The sequence below is a fragment of the Chenopodium album genome, chromosome 8 (genome assembly GCF_948465745.1).
Source record: "Chenopodium album chromosome 8, dcCheAlbu1.1, whole genome shotgun sequence".
Taxonomy (NCBI): Eukaryota; Viridiplantae; Streptophyta; class Magnoliopsida; order Caryophyllales; family Amaranthaceae; genus Chenopodium; species Chenopodium album.
In genome coordinates, this window is record NC_137841.1 from 76,164,347 (window position 1) to 76,179,805 (window position 15,459).

Below are 15,459 nucleotides of genomic sequence, written 5' to 3' on the forward strand. Positions count from 1 at the left end.
AAAATATGTATATGTATATGTATATGTATATGTATGTATATGACTTTGCTAATATAATTGAAGAAATTTTAGTCTCACCCATTTTGTCCCCTTAGCTTGTGACCTCAAACTTTTCAACCTATCTTCTCCATTGTTGTTATTTTGTCGTACTACCACTTCTACGTATATGTAATGAATTACTCTTTACAATAATTTTAACTTCTATAAAGTGTATGTATAAGTGTATAATATTTATAGTAATAGTCAAAGTTTTAAAAACAATACATATCTATTACGAGTAACATTAATACCATACAAAATAATAATTCTTGCAAACAAAGAACTCATCTTATTTCTTTCTTGCAATTATCATAGCATGTTATTTTACAATAACTATTCCATGTGTTATGAAATGTGAACCTCATAATGTAATTGTAGGAAATTTAGCACTACTAGTTGTTAATAAACTCATCCATTTGGCGCTGAAGCAAAAATGTGGATTCTGATTTAGGATGATAGATATGATGTATATGACCTTCATCTTTGGCTTCAATCAACTTCACATCCCTAACCCCTTTTCTTTTAAGGTATTCAACATACATCACCCCTCTTTCTTTTAGAAAATCGCGTTCCGCCACATAAACCACCACCTTTGGAAATAAACTCCATTCATCATGTTTAAGTCCACCCTTCTCAAAGTTACACCCAAAATAGTCGCGATTTGATCCCTTAGGTATGCTTAAATTCCAAAACATATCATTCATTTGTACTTCTATGCCACTATCAGCTGCCTTTTCTTGAGGAGTTCTTTCCTCACTACCAAAATAAGGGTGTATTAGTAAGATCCCTTTTATATGAATGCCACTTAAGTCATGATCTTCACTTGTATGAGCTTTTATGGTGATATTATGTGCAATATTCCCACCCGCGCTATCCCCTGAGAGAAACACTTGTGAAAGGTCAGCTCGTTCAAGCCATGGCTCGGTGTAGCAGCTCTTTACTAGCCACTCAAGAGAGCTACAACCATCGGAGTAGGCTATTGGAAGTCGATTCTCAGGAGCAAGGCGGTAGTCAATAGACAAGACAATTACTCCTGCTAAAGAAGCTAAGTCTCCTAAAAATATATGGTAGTTAAGCCATGTTGTTGAACCTATACAAAACCCACCCCCATGGAAATAAACTACCACAGGAAGCTTATGAGTCGAAGAGTTTACTGTTGGTGTGTTAGGAAGGAAAATTCTTCCTGTTATAGGTTTGGATGGATCAACGACTACGTCTTTTGACTTGTAACTTTCGGAAGATTCTGGTGAGGCAAAGGCGATGTCTGGAGCAAAACGCTTCACAGTCCCATCAGAAAATACTTGCAGGAAACCTGGTGCTTCAGCAATAAGAGACATTGTATGATTCAAAAAGGGTTGTCGTTTGTTTCGCTGATGCCTGAAACTATTTATACCCGGAGAACGGATGAGGTAAAGGGTTAGAAATTAAGATGTTGGAGAAAGCTTGGTGCTTTGGCAATAAAAGGACAGACGTTTTGAGTGAAAAAATTTCATATTCTTAGAAATAAATTAGTTGGAGAGTAGATAAGATGGATGAATCATTCAAAGATGGTCCGAATTGTGACAGAAATTGATAAAATAGATGGATGATAAGTTGGAGAGTAGATAATATAGGTAGCAAAGCACAGAAATTGTGACAGAGTAATATCAGATAAATCAGCAGGCACAAGAAGAATTTAAGGTAAAGTATATAATAGCAGGGTAATAGGCAGTAGGATTAAAAATTTGCCGCGCCAGGTAGGGGTCGAACCTACGACCTTCTGCTTAGGAAACAGACGCTCTATCCACTGAGCTACAGGCGCCGTAATTGATAAAATAGATCAGCTGAAATGATCCATTCTCAAGTAGAGAAAGAAAACATGAGTTAAAAATACACTGTTATTAAAGTAGAAAACAGGTAATATAATGATAAAAAGACTGCACAATTACCATCTAACTTTAGATCCTTTTTGTACATCACCAACAAATTAACATTAGTTGTTACTCATTAGTCCTGCCCAAACTAACAGTGAAATGACCCGTACAAGCTGAAAGATCATCCTTCATTCTATCCACGAAGAAAGGTGCTTATACAGTGATCTTACTTACAGCAATGACAGTTTTGAACCAAATCAGAACTACAAAAAACACACAGAAATTGGAAAAAGGCCTTGTAAATCGGACAGCATGTCAGCCTAAAAGGGATTTTTCTTGCTCACTCTACTTGGCAGCTTGCTCTACAAAAGGGATTTTCTTCCAAGTTTCTTCCTCCAAAGTGCTACTATCTAACGGGGGCAACGAAAATGCATTCACAGTGGAGCTTCCACCTCGGATTTCTTTCAAAACTCGTAAGGCTGAGAGAGTAAGCTTCATGTACATATTCTCCATATGCTCAATTTCTGATATCTCTTTATCGGCAGTAAGCAGCCTTTCTTTCTTTGTGCTGCCAGAATTTGACTCAGAAGCTTCACCTGTATTGGCTACTTGGGATGCTTCATGTGCTTCATTTTGTGAGAAAAGGCGATCGAGAGTGGCTTCACATTCTTTTACAAGCTTGGATATGGTGTCGTTTGTGTAGAATGGCTCTTGCAAAACCTTTTGGATGAACGGCAAGCGTATTAGATTACCACTACGCTTGTCATATTTTTTAAGTATCTTCACCAGACCTGCAAAGACATCAGGGATAAGCACATCAGAAGTGTTTCAACTGCGAGACAACATAGACAAGATGAATATCCAAAGATTTCTTAGCAATTAATCAACACAAACATGCCTTTACTGCACTTCGTTACTAGCTCCATCCATCCCAAATCAAGCCTCTCAAAAGTAAGCATGAAAGAGATGAGGAGAAGGGGTAAAAGTTCAGAGGTTACTGTTCAAAGACAGCAAATGAACCATGACAAATTGTTTTGCAACGAAAATACCATTTTGAAAGTAATTAGAAAGGAACCAAAAAAGGCTTACGTGGGCTATTGGCTTAACCACCTAAATCCAAGTCATCAATCAAAAAACAAATGACCATATCCATGGAACAACATTTCCACATGTTTAAATTAATCACTTTCTCTTTCACATACTCTGTACTATAACTCAACTTCTAGCACATGAAATGTCATGAGACTTGAAACTTATCAGTATTTTATCCATGGCATCAAATAAGCCAAGAAAAAGACACTTTCAAACTGAAAAAAAAAAAAAAAAAAAAAAAAAAAAACATGGAATACAACATTCATGAGCAAAGAGATTTTTATATCAAACAGTCAAAGAGTTAAGTGCACTGCAAAGTAGTGTATAAAAGTATGGAGTATTAAAATACCAAAGGATAGAAGGCAACACCTGTATAATTAAGTGCACTGTAATTTTCCAACAGAACCATTTCTCCGTGAAAATCTACAACTTCCCTACCAACTCTCATCAACTCCTCGTTTGAGTGTCTGGCCTCTGCTAACCTGTCTTGCAGCTCCTGCATGAGAAATAGAGATTAGAACTTAAATGGATGAAAGGTGGACTATTTACACACTAAAGGATCAAGACCATGCAGATATATCTTCTAATTTCAAGCAATCAGTCATAATCAAGGCAAAGAGCCAATTTTCTCAACTTATACAAAGCAGATGGATTTACAGTTGAAAGTTGAAACACAAGAACGCTGATAAAAAGAATGAGCAACAGAAACAACAAAGGTTAGCGTACCTCAAGAATTTTTTTAAATTACAGCTAATTATAAAATTGATAAGTAGTCTATAATGGCACTAGAAGCTATTAATTAGCATTCAAAGCCTTAATCCAGGACCTCTTTAAAATAACTTGTAAATAAACGAATAATTAACAAAACGAAAAAGAAATAGAAAAAAGATTGGAATTTCCTTTGAATGGGGCGTTTTTCAAACAATTAGATTGCCATGCAATGCAGTCCCCTCATTTTGATTTCCAACCAGTGAGTACCAAGCATTAGTACCAAACCAGTAAACAACAGAAGCAAATTCTAACCAGCAACTATCATGATGGGATGCCAACTCTCTGAATTATTAAGTATCAATTATCTCTCAAATGCTATCATTTGCAAAAACATAAAGACGGATAAAGGGTAATGTTCTTCCTTAAAGAACTAAAAAAAAAGGAGAACTTCAGCTTATTTCATTATTTCATATACTAGCATAATTTCAGCCTATCAATGAGCATATGGCAATATTGATCTGAGAAATAGTTAGAGCTTAACTCTTAATACACAACTAACAAGCATGCAGAAAACCCAACGTGGAATTTCTCCCTTTTTTATTGGGGGAGGGGGTGGGGAGGAGATTAGGTGCATCCATGCACCACCAAGAAAATAACTTGGTGCAATATGAAGGTAACCCCAGATGAGAGTTTAATTACTTGTTGTCTCATTGAAGTGGCAAAAGAGTTGACCATATTGTAACATTTTGAAAAGGAAAACTGTTGAACGATCCAGATTGACAAAATCTAATCCAATGGCCAGAATTGAATTATATGGTATGGGAAAGCTATATCCTAACTCCTTTGCACTAAAAACTTTCAGAAGTAATCCAAAGTTAGAACATCTGATTTTGACAGCATTTATATAAAATCAACAAAATCCCAATTTATAACCAATGATCTCATTTATAAGCCAGAGTTTAAAAATGATGCTGCCATACCCAAGTGACGGGTGTCTCTGTAGTTAAGTTTGAACCCTGTGATTAGTAAAAGCAAGATTCTTCTTCTTCCCCATGTTGTTTCAAAACTAAGGAGGTAGGGATGAACACCTAAAAAGGTAATTTTCGCCTAACTCTACCCAGAATAGAAAGAAGGGGGGAAAAATGGAAGTCACATGAACAAAGCAAGTACTGCATAGAATTTGGAGAAAGAAAAAACAAGATGGAGAGAAGAGGAGTTCTAGTCTAAATAGGGTAAAACAAGAAATAATATGTAAGAGACAATAATAGCACCGCTCATTAAACTTGCAGCCATCACCTTCAATACAACACACTTGCAAAAACCTTCTTTTTTGTTATTATGAACAATTGAGCATAAGTAAAATAGTACAGGTAACCAGCATAGAGTATGGCTTGTCTGAATGATGAATATGCACTGACTAAAGATTTGAGTCCTTCCCATATAAAACTTCATCCAATTTTGCATGATAATTGGTCAAAAGAGATCATCATCTTGTGCATCGACCACATCATTTCTTTTCAGTTTCTCAAAAATTCCTTATGAGAGAGAGACAATGGTTTTCTACATAAGTTGGGCGACAATATCTAGGATACACTAAATGAATTATCTGAGGCATAGTAACTTAACTGGTGACTAAGGAGGAAAAGAGCTCAGGAAGATAGATACAAGATCCATTTTTAGGTAAAATCATGTCACCATTGTAACAAGTCATTTGGGTGAGAATCAATAATCTAAGGGCATTTCTTAATATGTTCAATATTTGACAAAGTTCTCCGTGGTGGCAGTAGGAAAACCTTTGGACGAGGACAGGACTAACAAGTATACCTTGTAGAAAAGAGAGAAAAAAAAAAGAAAAAAAAAAAAAAGAAGCAATAAGTCTTCAGGTGCCAGGTCAACAGATGCCTTTCATGATTATTATAAGTATTCTAAGGAACAATAAAACAAAAGTCACAAGCAGGCCAGGTACCATATCAAATCATTAACAATTCTATAAATTAAGGAAAAAATGAAGCATGGAGACATGAGGTTTTTTAATGAAGGGAGACGGATCCTAGCAGGTTCCGTATTTTATTTACAGGGGACTTTTCTAATTGGGGGGGGGGGGGGGGGTTCTTGAATCAAGGGTAACACATAACACACCTAGATATGGTTAGATAAGTCATTATTGAAAGATTAGTTTCCGTCATATATTGGGGAAACATGGTATAAACATGAATACCATGTTCCAAAAGGCTGCCTTCGTGACATCCTCGAAGGTGCAAAGAAGTAAAAGGCATTTACATGATACATCAAAAGCTAGAAAAAGAGGCCTGAGTTGGTACCATTCATGTAGAACAGCCAAACAGGGGAAAATTTTATAAATTTATGGCAAATTACCAAACAATAAAACATGGGTTTATTATTTCATCGCAATTGCAAACACTATCAAGCATAAACAATACAACTAGCTACCAAGCACTGCAATATTTCATCGCAATTGCATACACTATCATGGCATGAACTTGAACTTGAACTTTCTCCCAAAATATAGATAAATTTTAACCTTAGTCTTTCAAACAACACGACATGGGTTTATTATACTTGGCTAAAGTTCTCTTCGACGTCTACTACAAACACAAACGATTAATTCGTTTAAATTTAGTAAAAGGAAAGATAAACACTGAGAAGATCAAGTCACTCATATAAAAAGATCATACATTATTAGTTACTAGTCAGCAACTTAGCTTCATGGGTTCCCCAAATCACATAACCTTACAAGTTACGAGGACGGTCACCCTTTCCACAAAGACCAAAGACTTGCATTTTTTATTTTGGTTTATGAAAAAGAATACTTTATCCGGGAATAAAGAACACTCTCCACTCTTTTTCCAGATGTCATTTATGCTCTGAATGTCAACTCAACCATATTTGCCAAGCCTTAATAATATAAATTTCATCCCACTTGTATCAAGCATCTCAACAAGTTGCCAACATCACCACACTCACTAACATCCCTTAGATGCTTAAGCATATGTGGGTCCTCACAATGCAGCGACCGATCACGGTGTCATCAGTCGCCATCACTCAGACTCTCTAGCTTTCCAGTAAACTAATGGTTACTAACTTACTACAACACATAAATACTCTCAAATACTAGCTTTCCAGTATTATTTTTCAGGATTATTTGTCAAGTGTCTAAACTATTTCAACTCTTCAAGACAGCAACCCGACACAGCTGACCACAGTACCGCTGAATAACATTTATAAATATCTTGATTAAGGTAATCAATTATTGATACAACAAATTAATTAAACAATTAAGCCTATTCCTTTTTAGGCAAGAAGATAAAATCAAAGATGTATATTTTAGTTCCCACAATTATCTATTCATATAATTTAAATAATAATAATTAATATTAATCATAATAAACAATTTCATTAGCACTACTATCACATCTACATGCAGCTGCTACTGCTTCATCATCTTACACCTCAAAAATCAAGCAAATTTCACCGAATTGAATCAAAATCATACATAATTATAGCCTAAAATTTCTCATAATTCACTAATTCCATCACAAATCAAACAATAAATAAAAAACCCACCAAAAAAAGGAAAAATTGACACTAATAATCCGGACCCCAGCCCCTTAAGTTGGGACCCGTTACGAGTTAATCGAAAGTCGAGACCTTTTTAAGTAAATCGGCGATAGTTGGGACGAGTAATGTCAATAATTCCAAATAACAAATAATTAAATAAACAGAAGACACAAAAATCGAAGAATACCTTCCAACGAATAACATACTCCTCTTCCTGCTCAACAACGAAGGAATTAAACTTATCAATTTCAGCTTCTAGAAGGTGGATGAAGTTGTTAACCTCCTTAGGAATGGCGTCGCTTTCACCCTCTTCGACGCTAAGTTTAGGACGCTTACTGGGTTTAGAAGCGTCGTGATCGCCATTAATGGGGTAAATAAGCTTCAATTGTTTCTTGAGATCTTTGTATGATAGGAATTTGTCGCGCCAATCAGGTAGGGTTTGAAGGATTAAAGAGCTTAAGATTTTCCAGAATTTCATAATCGAATCAAGAAATTGGAGGAGAGAGAAAGAAGAAGATGATGAAGATGGAATATTTGGGTGGAAAGGGAGATGTCAGAATTTCAGATGGAGTTTCAGAAAGGATGGTGGAGAGAATATATCAAGACCATGGTGGTGGTGGTTCATAAGATAGATGTTTTTATATGCCTTTTATTTTATTTTTGTTTTTTTTTATAATCACGATTTAATTTAATTTAATATTTAAGATGTGACATGAAAAAAGCACGACATGACGGGATTCAGGCAAGAGATTAAGGATGAATATGACACGTTATACTAATCTCACATCTATTATGACTATGAGTTAAGCTTGGATTATCCTTTGAAACATAACTACACAATGGGCGAGACCCGAACCATCCCTCCACCCCCCTCCCCCCGCCCATAGTGATGGGGGTTCAATCTTCATCACTTAAGGGTAGCCTACCCCGTATCTTACTGTTAATAAAAAATGTTGTAATTAGCTAATAAGCCTAATAGAATAAGTATATACGGAGTAAAATTATAGATAGTTAAGTTGGGTTATTGATATTAACTAGATTGGTAATTTGTTATCAACTATTAATGCAACAACATGATTAATGAATCAAATAGGGAGCTAGTCATTTGTATATAGAGAAACAAAAAGGACAACGAACTAAGATAAGGGTAGAGCATGACATTTGGAGGGATTATAATAATAATTTTTACAATAACTTTACAACGAACATCGATAATTAGATTAATTACTCATGCTTAAGACGAGTCTCCATTGCACAAAGATTGTGTGAGATTTTTTTGATTATTCCACAATATATGTAGAAGTGTTTGTATGCAATAGTTTATGGAATTAACTCTTTATTTTGTCATGCTAAACATGAGAAATTCAATTTCTAATTTAGGTTCCATATGAATTTTTTTTTTTTTTTTTTTGAAGGAAGGTTCCATATGAAAATAAAATAACGGCCCCTTTTTGAAAAAAAAAATGGTTTTAAGGAGTACAAATATATTCATCATACACCATTAAAAATTTAAATTGTAATATTTGATTAGACGATCATTCATATTAGGCGTTAATCAACCAAGTTCCACGTCTAAGCCCTTTACACGACCATCATTTAGATTAAACGTTAATCAACTAAGTTAGTCGACATATCGAGTTCTTATTGGAGGTTGGGGCGGTAACCAGTGATACATTGACACACACATTGACTTGGACATTAAATGAGTCCTTTTCTAATTCTCTCTCACTCAGACAGACACTCTAATCACACTCTCACTCAAAAACTTCCATGCGAAGGAAATGACTAAGACCAAAGTACAGTGAAACATTCTCAAATTCACAACAAAGTTTCGCCCTTTTTCTTCGATTTTCCTTCTCCATTTTCTCTCCTCAATGAAACCCTATTTCTCAAGCATTGTACTTTGATCAACTCTAATTACCAGGTGAATTTGTCTTTCAATTTACAAATTACAATCCTTACTTTTTTTCTTTCTTTCTTTTGGTGGTATTTTCTTGCTTTTGAATGCTTCCAATAGTCCAATTACACTTCTTTTTTAGATGATTAGAATTTTATTTTGTGGGTATGTTATTCTTTGATGACCTTTATGTTGTTGAATGTCCAGAATTTATGAATTTCAAACATAAATTTGTGAATTAGGTGAAAATTTGATCATGCTTTTTTTTTTTTTTTTAATAAGTTTTTTGGTGTAATTATGTTTCTTTCTGAGTTTTCAATTGATTAATTTCCAATTTTATGTTTAATGTGAGTAGGGATATTAAATATACTGTAATTGTTTTCAGTTCTTGATATTTGTTCTTGACATTGGCAAAAAAAAGAAAAAAAAAAACAAAAAGGGTAATTATGTGGGTTTTAGATGTATGTATCCCAACATTAGTATTGGGTCTTATGCTTTGATTGTTGAATTGGGGTATTCTTGATTTGATTAGTGTATTAAGCATAACTTGTTGCTTTTGTTGTTGTTGTTGCTTAATTAGTTAATTATTCATGAACATGTTGCTAAATTGAGTCATCCGTATATATGTGTGCCTTCTATGAGGGGCTTTGTAACCGATAACATACATTGGGTGAATACGAAATTACGAAGTCTTCCTTATATGAGATAATTACTATGTTTCCTGCTTACTGATGTTATGCCTCTTGGATACTATCCTCTGCTTGGTTGTTGACTCAAATCAAATTACAGGATCGTAAATGTTTTGTGATGCCATTAGTCACATTCAGTTAAATATTTACCAATTAGCATTTTCAAGTGGAGTTATTATATATGCTTTGAGATAGTTGTCTATCAAGTATTTTATTTATTGAATTCATTCGGTTAATTGATGTAGTCCTTGTTTTCAAATGTAGAAGACCAGTGAATATTGATATGATATGTTGTTAGTATTAAAGTGAGTATTGCTGTTTCTCTCAAAAAAAAAAAAAAAAGTGAGTATTGCTGTTCAGCATCTTGTACTAGCCGCCCTTTATATGTTAACTTGAGCAACAAGATGTCATTGGATGGAAAAACATTTTTACTCGTTTATTGCTGTTCAGCATCTTGTACTAGCCGTCCTTTAGAAGTGTTTCTTCTGGCTAAGATTTTGATAAAGCTTGCATGTATTACTTCTTTTGTGCTTAGTGAGTAACTGCATATAACATATAAAACACTTTATTACACTTGACCAACATCTCAACTCCTTCCAAACTGAGACAGGCCATCTTGTGGCGCGTGCATAATGTTGGCTATGGGTTCTGGTGGAATATGCTATCTTTTGCTAAATTTGTGAAAGCATCATGCAAATAGGCTCTTGAACATGATTTATGTGAAAAGCTTTTAATCAATAATATAATTATTGAGGTTTAAAATACTCTGTAGTTGCTATTGTAGAAATGTTATGCCCTAGGCTTGAATGTAGTACCTGCAGTTATGGTACTATTTATGCTGATAAGATTTGTGGGTGAAGCCGTGAAGTCCATGCCAAGGTGAAGCTTTTGGAGTTTTGGTGTGTGTAGATGCAAATATCGTGTGCTTTTTAATTAATTAACTTTCCTGTTTGGTGTATGTATATATCATTCTATCTTATTATTATAAAAATGGATATACATTGATTTGGTTTCATTTGAGTTACTGCAGGGGAAAAAGTCTGTTATTCGGGCAAAATGGGATCAGAAAATACTGAAAAAGGTTCAGTGGTTACTCAGCTCAGTTTTGGTGGGTTTGATAATGACATCACTGCCAAAATGTTTGCGGATTACATCGAGAATGAAATGGGGGTACAAGTTTGGAGGTGCAGATTGAAGAAATCTTGGACTCCTCCAGAGTCATATCCAGACTTCCAAATTCAAAGTATTGAAGATTTGGTTAACACTGATGATTATGAGAAGGTGGAGCCCCATGCTTTTGTTCATTTCGCTTCCCCTGAATCAGTACGCTATATTTTGGATGTTGCGGGGGGAAATGGTCTTATTTTGTACGGGAAAGTGCTCAAAGTTACATTAGGTCCTATGAATCCCTTTCGTATTAATCAGATGAGGAGAACGACTACTCCATTTAAGCTGACAGATGTTCGTGTTGATATTGGGACTCTTGTTAGTCGAGATGAGATGATTGTTGGCTGGAAAGGACCTTCTGCTGGGGTAGATTTCCTTGTCGATCCTTTTGATGCAACCTGCAGGCTCAACTTCACAAAAAAGACAGTTTTCGCATTCAAAGACGAAAGAAAGAATGCTGTTATTAATTGTGATTTCAAAGTTGAATTTTTGGCCAGGGAGATTAATGAGATTAAACGATATACAGATCGTTCAGGACTGATTATCTATTTTCAGCTTTCTTCAACTCCCTTGCTCTTCTACCGTACTGCTGATGATGATATCTTTGAGTCTGTTCCATTTAGCTTGTTGGATGATGATGATCCTTGGATAAGGACTACAGATTTTACGCCCAGTGGGGTTTTTGGTAGGTGTAATTCATACCGGATTTCAGTTCCACCCCGTAATGGTCGGAAGTTAGAGAGAGCTATAAATTATCTTATTGAGCGACGGGTCCCAGTTGAGCATCCAAGACTGCCACTTAGGGTCAGGGATGAACCTAGTTTTGGTGTGCAGATATCCGATCCCTTTTTCTGTGTCCAGCATGAAGAAGGTGTACCATTTGATGTAACCTTTATGCTGAATGCTACTGTGCATAAAGGAATCATAAATCAGCACCAGTTAACAGGGAAATTATTCGATTTGCTTAGAACTCAATCAGCAGAGGTCAACTTGGCTGCTTTAAGGCATATCTGTTCTTACAAGCGTCCTGTATTTGATGCTTGTAGAAGACTGAAACTAGTATATGATTGGTTGCTTAAAAATCCCAGGCTGTTGAGGGACTCTACAAAATTGACTGACATTGTAGAAGTTAGGAGGCTGATCATAACCCCGACTAAGGCCTATTGTCTTCCACCTGATGTAGAACTTTCCAATCGAGTTCTTAGGCATTACAAAGATGTATCTGATCGCTTTTTAAGAGTAACCTTCATGGATGAAGGAATGAGAATGTTGAATGCCAATGTCCTTTCCTACTATGCTCCACCTATTGTGAAGATGATTACATCGAATACATATCCTCAAAGGACATCAATTTTCAAGAGGGTGAACATATTGTTAAAAAACGGATTTTACCTGTGTGGGAGGATGTATACCTTCTTAGCATTTTCTTCAAACCAGTTGAGGGATCGATCTGCTTGGTTCTTTGCTGAAGACAAGAGGGACAAGAGGCTGACAGTGAATAGCATAAGGAACTGGATGGGAAAGTTCACCAACAGGAATGTTGCCAAATGTGCTGCAAGAATGGGACAATGTTTCTCTTCCACCTATGCGACTGTTGAAATTTCATCAGATCAAGTTGACTCAGAGCTTCCAGATATCGAAAGGAATGGCTATGTTTTCTCTGATGGAATTGGGATCATATCACCAGATCTTGCTATGGAGGTTGCAGAAAAACTGCAACTTAAAGACAACCCACCCTGTGCATATCAGATCCGGTTTGGAGGTTGCAAAGGTGTGGTGGCATGCTGGCCGCCAAAGGATGACAAGATCAAAATTTATCTTCGTCCAAGTATGAATAAGTTTCAATCGAGGCACACAGTTGTTGAAGTCTGTTCATGGACAAGATTCCAACCAGGGTTTCTGAATCGACAAATAGTGACCTTGCTTTCAGCACTTGAGGTTCCTGATGAAGTGTTTTGGAGAATGCAGGAAACAATGATTGCGAAACTCAATCAGATGCTAGTGAATACTGATGTGGCTTTTGATGTTCTAACAGCTTCATGTGCCGAGCAAGGTAATACAGCAGCCATAATGTTAAGTGCTGGTTTTAAGCCACAAACGGAGCCTCATCTACGGGGCATGTTGTCTTGCATTAGGGCAGCACAGCTTGGGGACCTCAGAGAAAAGGCCAGAATATTTGTTCAGTTGGGTAGATGGCTGATGGGCTGTCTAGATGAAGTTGGTGTACTTGAACAAGGTCAATGCTTTGTACAGGTGTCAAACCCTTCGCTGGAAAACTGCTTCTCTAAACATGGTTCAAGGTTTTCAGAAGTGAAAAGGAATTTACAGATTGTTAAGGGCTTGGTCATTGTTGCCAAGAATCCTTGTCTTCATCCAGGAGATATAAGGATTCTTGAGGCTGTAGATTGCCCAGATTTGCATCATCTTTTTGACTGTCTTGTCTTTCCTCAAAAGGGGGAGAGACCACATACAAATGAAGCGTCAGGCAGCGATTTGGATGGGGATCTATACTTTGTTTCTTGGGATGAGAATCTTAGTCCACCTAGTAAGCGAAGCTGGATACCTATGGAGTATACACCTGCTGTGGTTAGGGAATTGCCTCGTCCAGTGAACCATCTGGTAATTATCTGCTCTTTTGTCTACTGCTTCATCTTTTGGTATGATTAGAAGATGTCAGCATGAATAACCCAAAAAAAATTGTAAGCATTTCGTGATTAGTAGCTGTTTTCTGTAACATAAAAGTGTTATGTGTCTCCTTGTTATTGCTAAATAAAGCAAGATGCCATTATTTATCCTTAAAAAACTATTCTTGGTAGAAGCACTAAATCCTGCTGATGGAACTGGTTTGGGTTGGATTTGGTACTTGCTCCTTTTTTCTATTAAGTCCCACCTTCCTTCTTAGGCTCACTGACTTCTTGTTTCCAGGAAATAATTATAGAATACATCTAAAAAATTTAAAGCATTATCAATGACATTGTTAGTACTTATGTTGAAGCATGCAGCAGCACAGTATAATGAAGTCCTTGAGTTTAGTGGTGCTTGGCGGATAACAAATATGATCATTGCTCATCTTTATGACATTTACTGGTTCGGATTATAGCCTGGATAACTTGTTCTGCGTACTTATATTTGGTTTTTTTTTTTTTTTTTTTTCTGCAGGACATAATAGAATTCTTCACAAGGAACATGGTTAATGAGAACTTAGGAACAATTTGCAATGCCCATGTAGTTCATGCTGACCTTACTCCATATGGAGCATTAGATGAAAAGTGTCTCACATTAGCAGAACTCGCTGCATTGGCTGTGGATTTTCCGAAAACAGGCAAGGTGGTAACCATGCCTAACGAACTGAAACCTAAAATGTACCCTGATTTCATGGGAAAGCCAGAGACACAATCATACAAGTCTGACAAGATCCTCGGAAGATTGTACAGAAGAATTTTAGATGCTTATGACGAAGACAGTTATCTATCTCCTGAATTAAACGTCAGTCCTAAGGATATTACTTATGACACAGATCTGGAGGTTCCAGGTTCAGACGATTTCACAAACGAGGCATGGGGTCTCAAGTGCTCGTATGTAGGACAGCTTTGTGGCCTGCTAGAACAGTATAAAGTCAGCAATGAAGAGGAGATTGTAACTGGACATGTATGGTCCATGCCCAGATCCAGCAGTAAGAAGCAAGGAGAGCTCAAGGAAAAGCTCAAGCATGCTTACAGTTGTCTAAAGAGAGAGTTTAGGCAACATTTTGATAAACTTGGTGCTGATTTTGAGCACCTAGGTGATGAGGAGAAGAACTCAATTTATGAGAAGAAGGCTTCAGCGTGGTATCAGGTGACTTATCATTCTGAATGGGTGAAAAAGTCAATGGAGGTGCTAGGCCCTGATGATGAAGAACAGGTGAATGTTATTCTGAGTTTTGCCTGGGTCCCCGCTGATTACCTTGCTCGTATCAAGGTGAGGAATGGAAGAGAAAAGGGAATTATGGTTGCGACAGAGAAGCCAATCAATTCTTTGGCGAATTACCTTGCAAAGTGCATGCAGATGTCCTGAATTCTCATTTCTGTTGATGTACATTGGCTGCACGGCCACTCTGCCATTAGTGTAAGTTTCTTATTGATGTTCTCTGCAATTCTTGATGTTTTTGCAGCTTGTCCTGTTGATGTACTCTATGCTGTAGCTTCCATGTTCGATCTTTTGGTACTGTTTAGGGTCTTTTTAAGATAGATTTGTCTGTGTGCTCTTTGTTAATGGTAATTATAACCTATGTAGCTCAGAAGTTTGGTGATTGGATATATAACTAAATGTTCAGGCTATTTCTCCTATAATAGAATATATGTACTGCAGGAAATCATATTATATTGGGAAGTGATCCAGTATTGGATTGGACTATCTGTTACACCTTATTAGATGCATATATAAATTGTTTGAA

At 36.4% G+C, this 15,459-nt stretch overlaps 2 protein-coding genes, 1 non-coding gene and 1 pseudogene across 3 annotated transcripts; 1 reads left to right on the top strand and 3 right to left on the bottom strand.

Annotated features, from left to right (window-relative positions):
* Window positions 1–431: 431 nt before the first annotated feature.
* Window positions 432–1,376, bottom strand: LOC145556782 (putative carboxylesterase 17 pseudogene; annotated as a pseudogene).
* A 391-nt stretch (window positions 1,377–1,767) lies between these two features.
* On the bottom strand, window positions 1,768–1,840 carry TRNAR-CCU (transfer RNA arginine (anticodon CCU)). Its single transcript has one exon. It is a non-coding gene; the product is annotated as a tRNA-Arg (tRNA).
* A 101-nt stretch (window positions 1,841–1,941) lies between these two features.
* LOC145556784 (SPX domain-containing protein 1-like) lies at window positions 1,942–7,868 on the bottom strand. The gene is made up of 3 exons (XM_081618432.1): window positions 7,462–7,868; window positions 3,354–3,480; window positions 1,942–2,683 (listed from the first exon to the last, which is right to left on the bottom strand). The coding sequence occupies exons 1-3, from the start codon at window positions 7,750–7,752 to the stop codon at window positions 2,238–2,240; spliced, it is 864 nt and encodes a 287-aa protein (XP_081474558.1). The 5' UTR covers window positions 7,753–7,868; the 3' UTR covers window positions 1,942–2,237.
* A 1,153-nt stretch (window positions 7,869–9,021) lies between these two features.
* LOC145642461 (RNA-dependent RNA polymerase 6-like) lies at window positions 9,022–15,459 on the top strand. Its single transcript, XM_081693648.1, has 3 exons — window positions 9,022–9,198; window positions 10,891–13,646; window positions 14,187–15,459. The coding sequence occupies exons 2-3, from the start codon at window positions 10,917–10,919 to the stop codon at window positions 15,078–15,080; spliced, it is 3,624 nt and encodes a 1,207-aa protein (XP_081549774.1). The 5' UTR covers window positions 9,022–9,198; window positions 10,891–10,916; the 3' UTR covers window positions 15,081–15,459.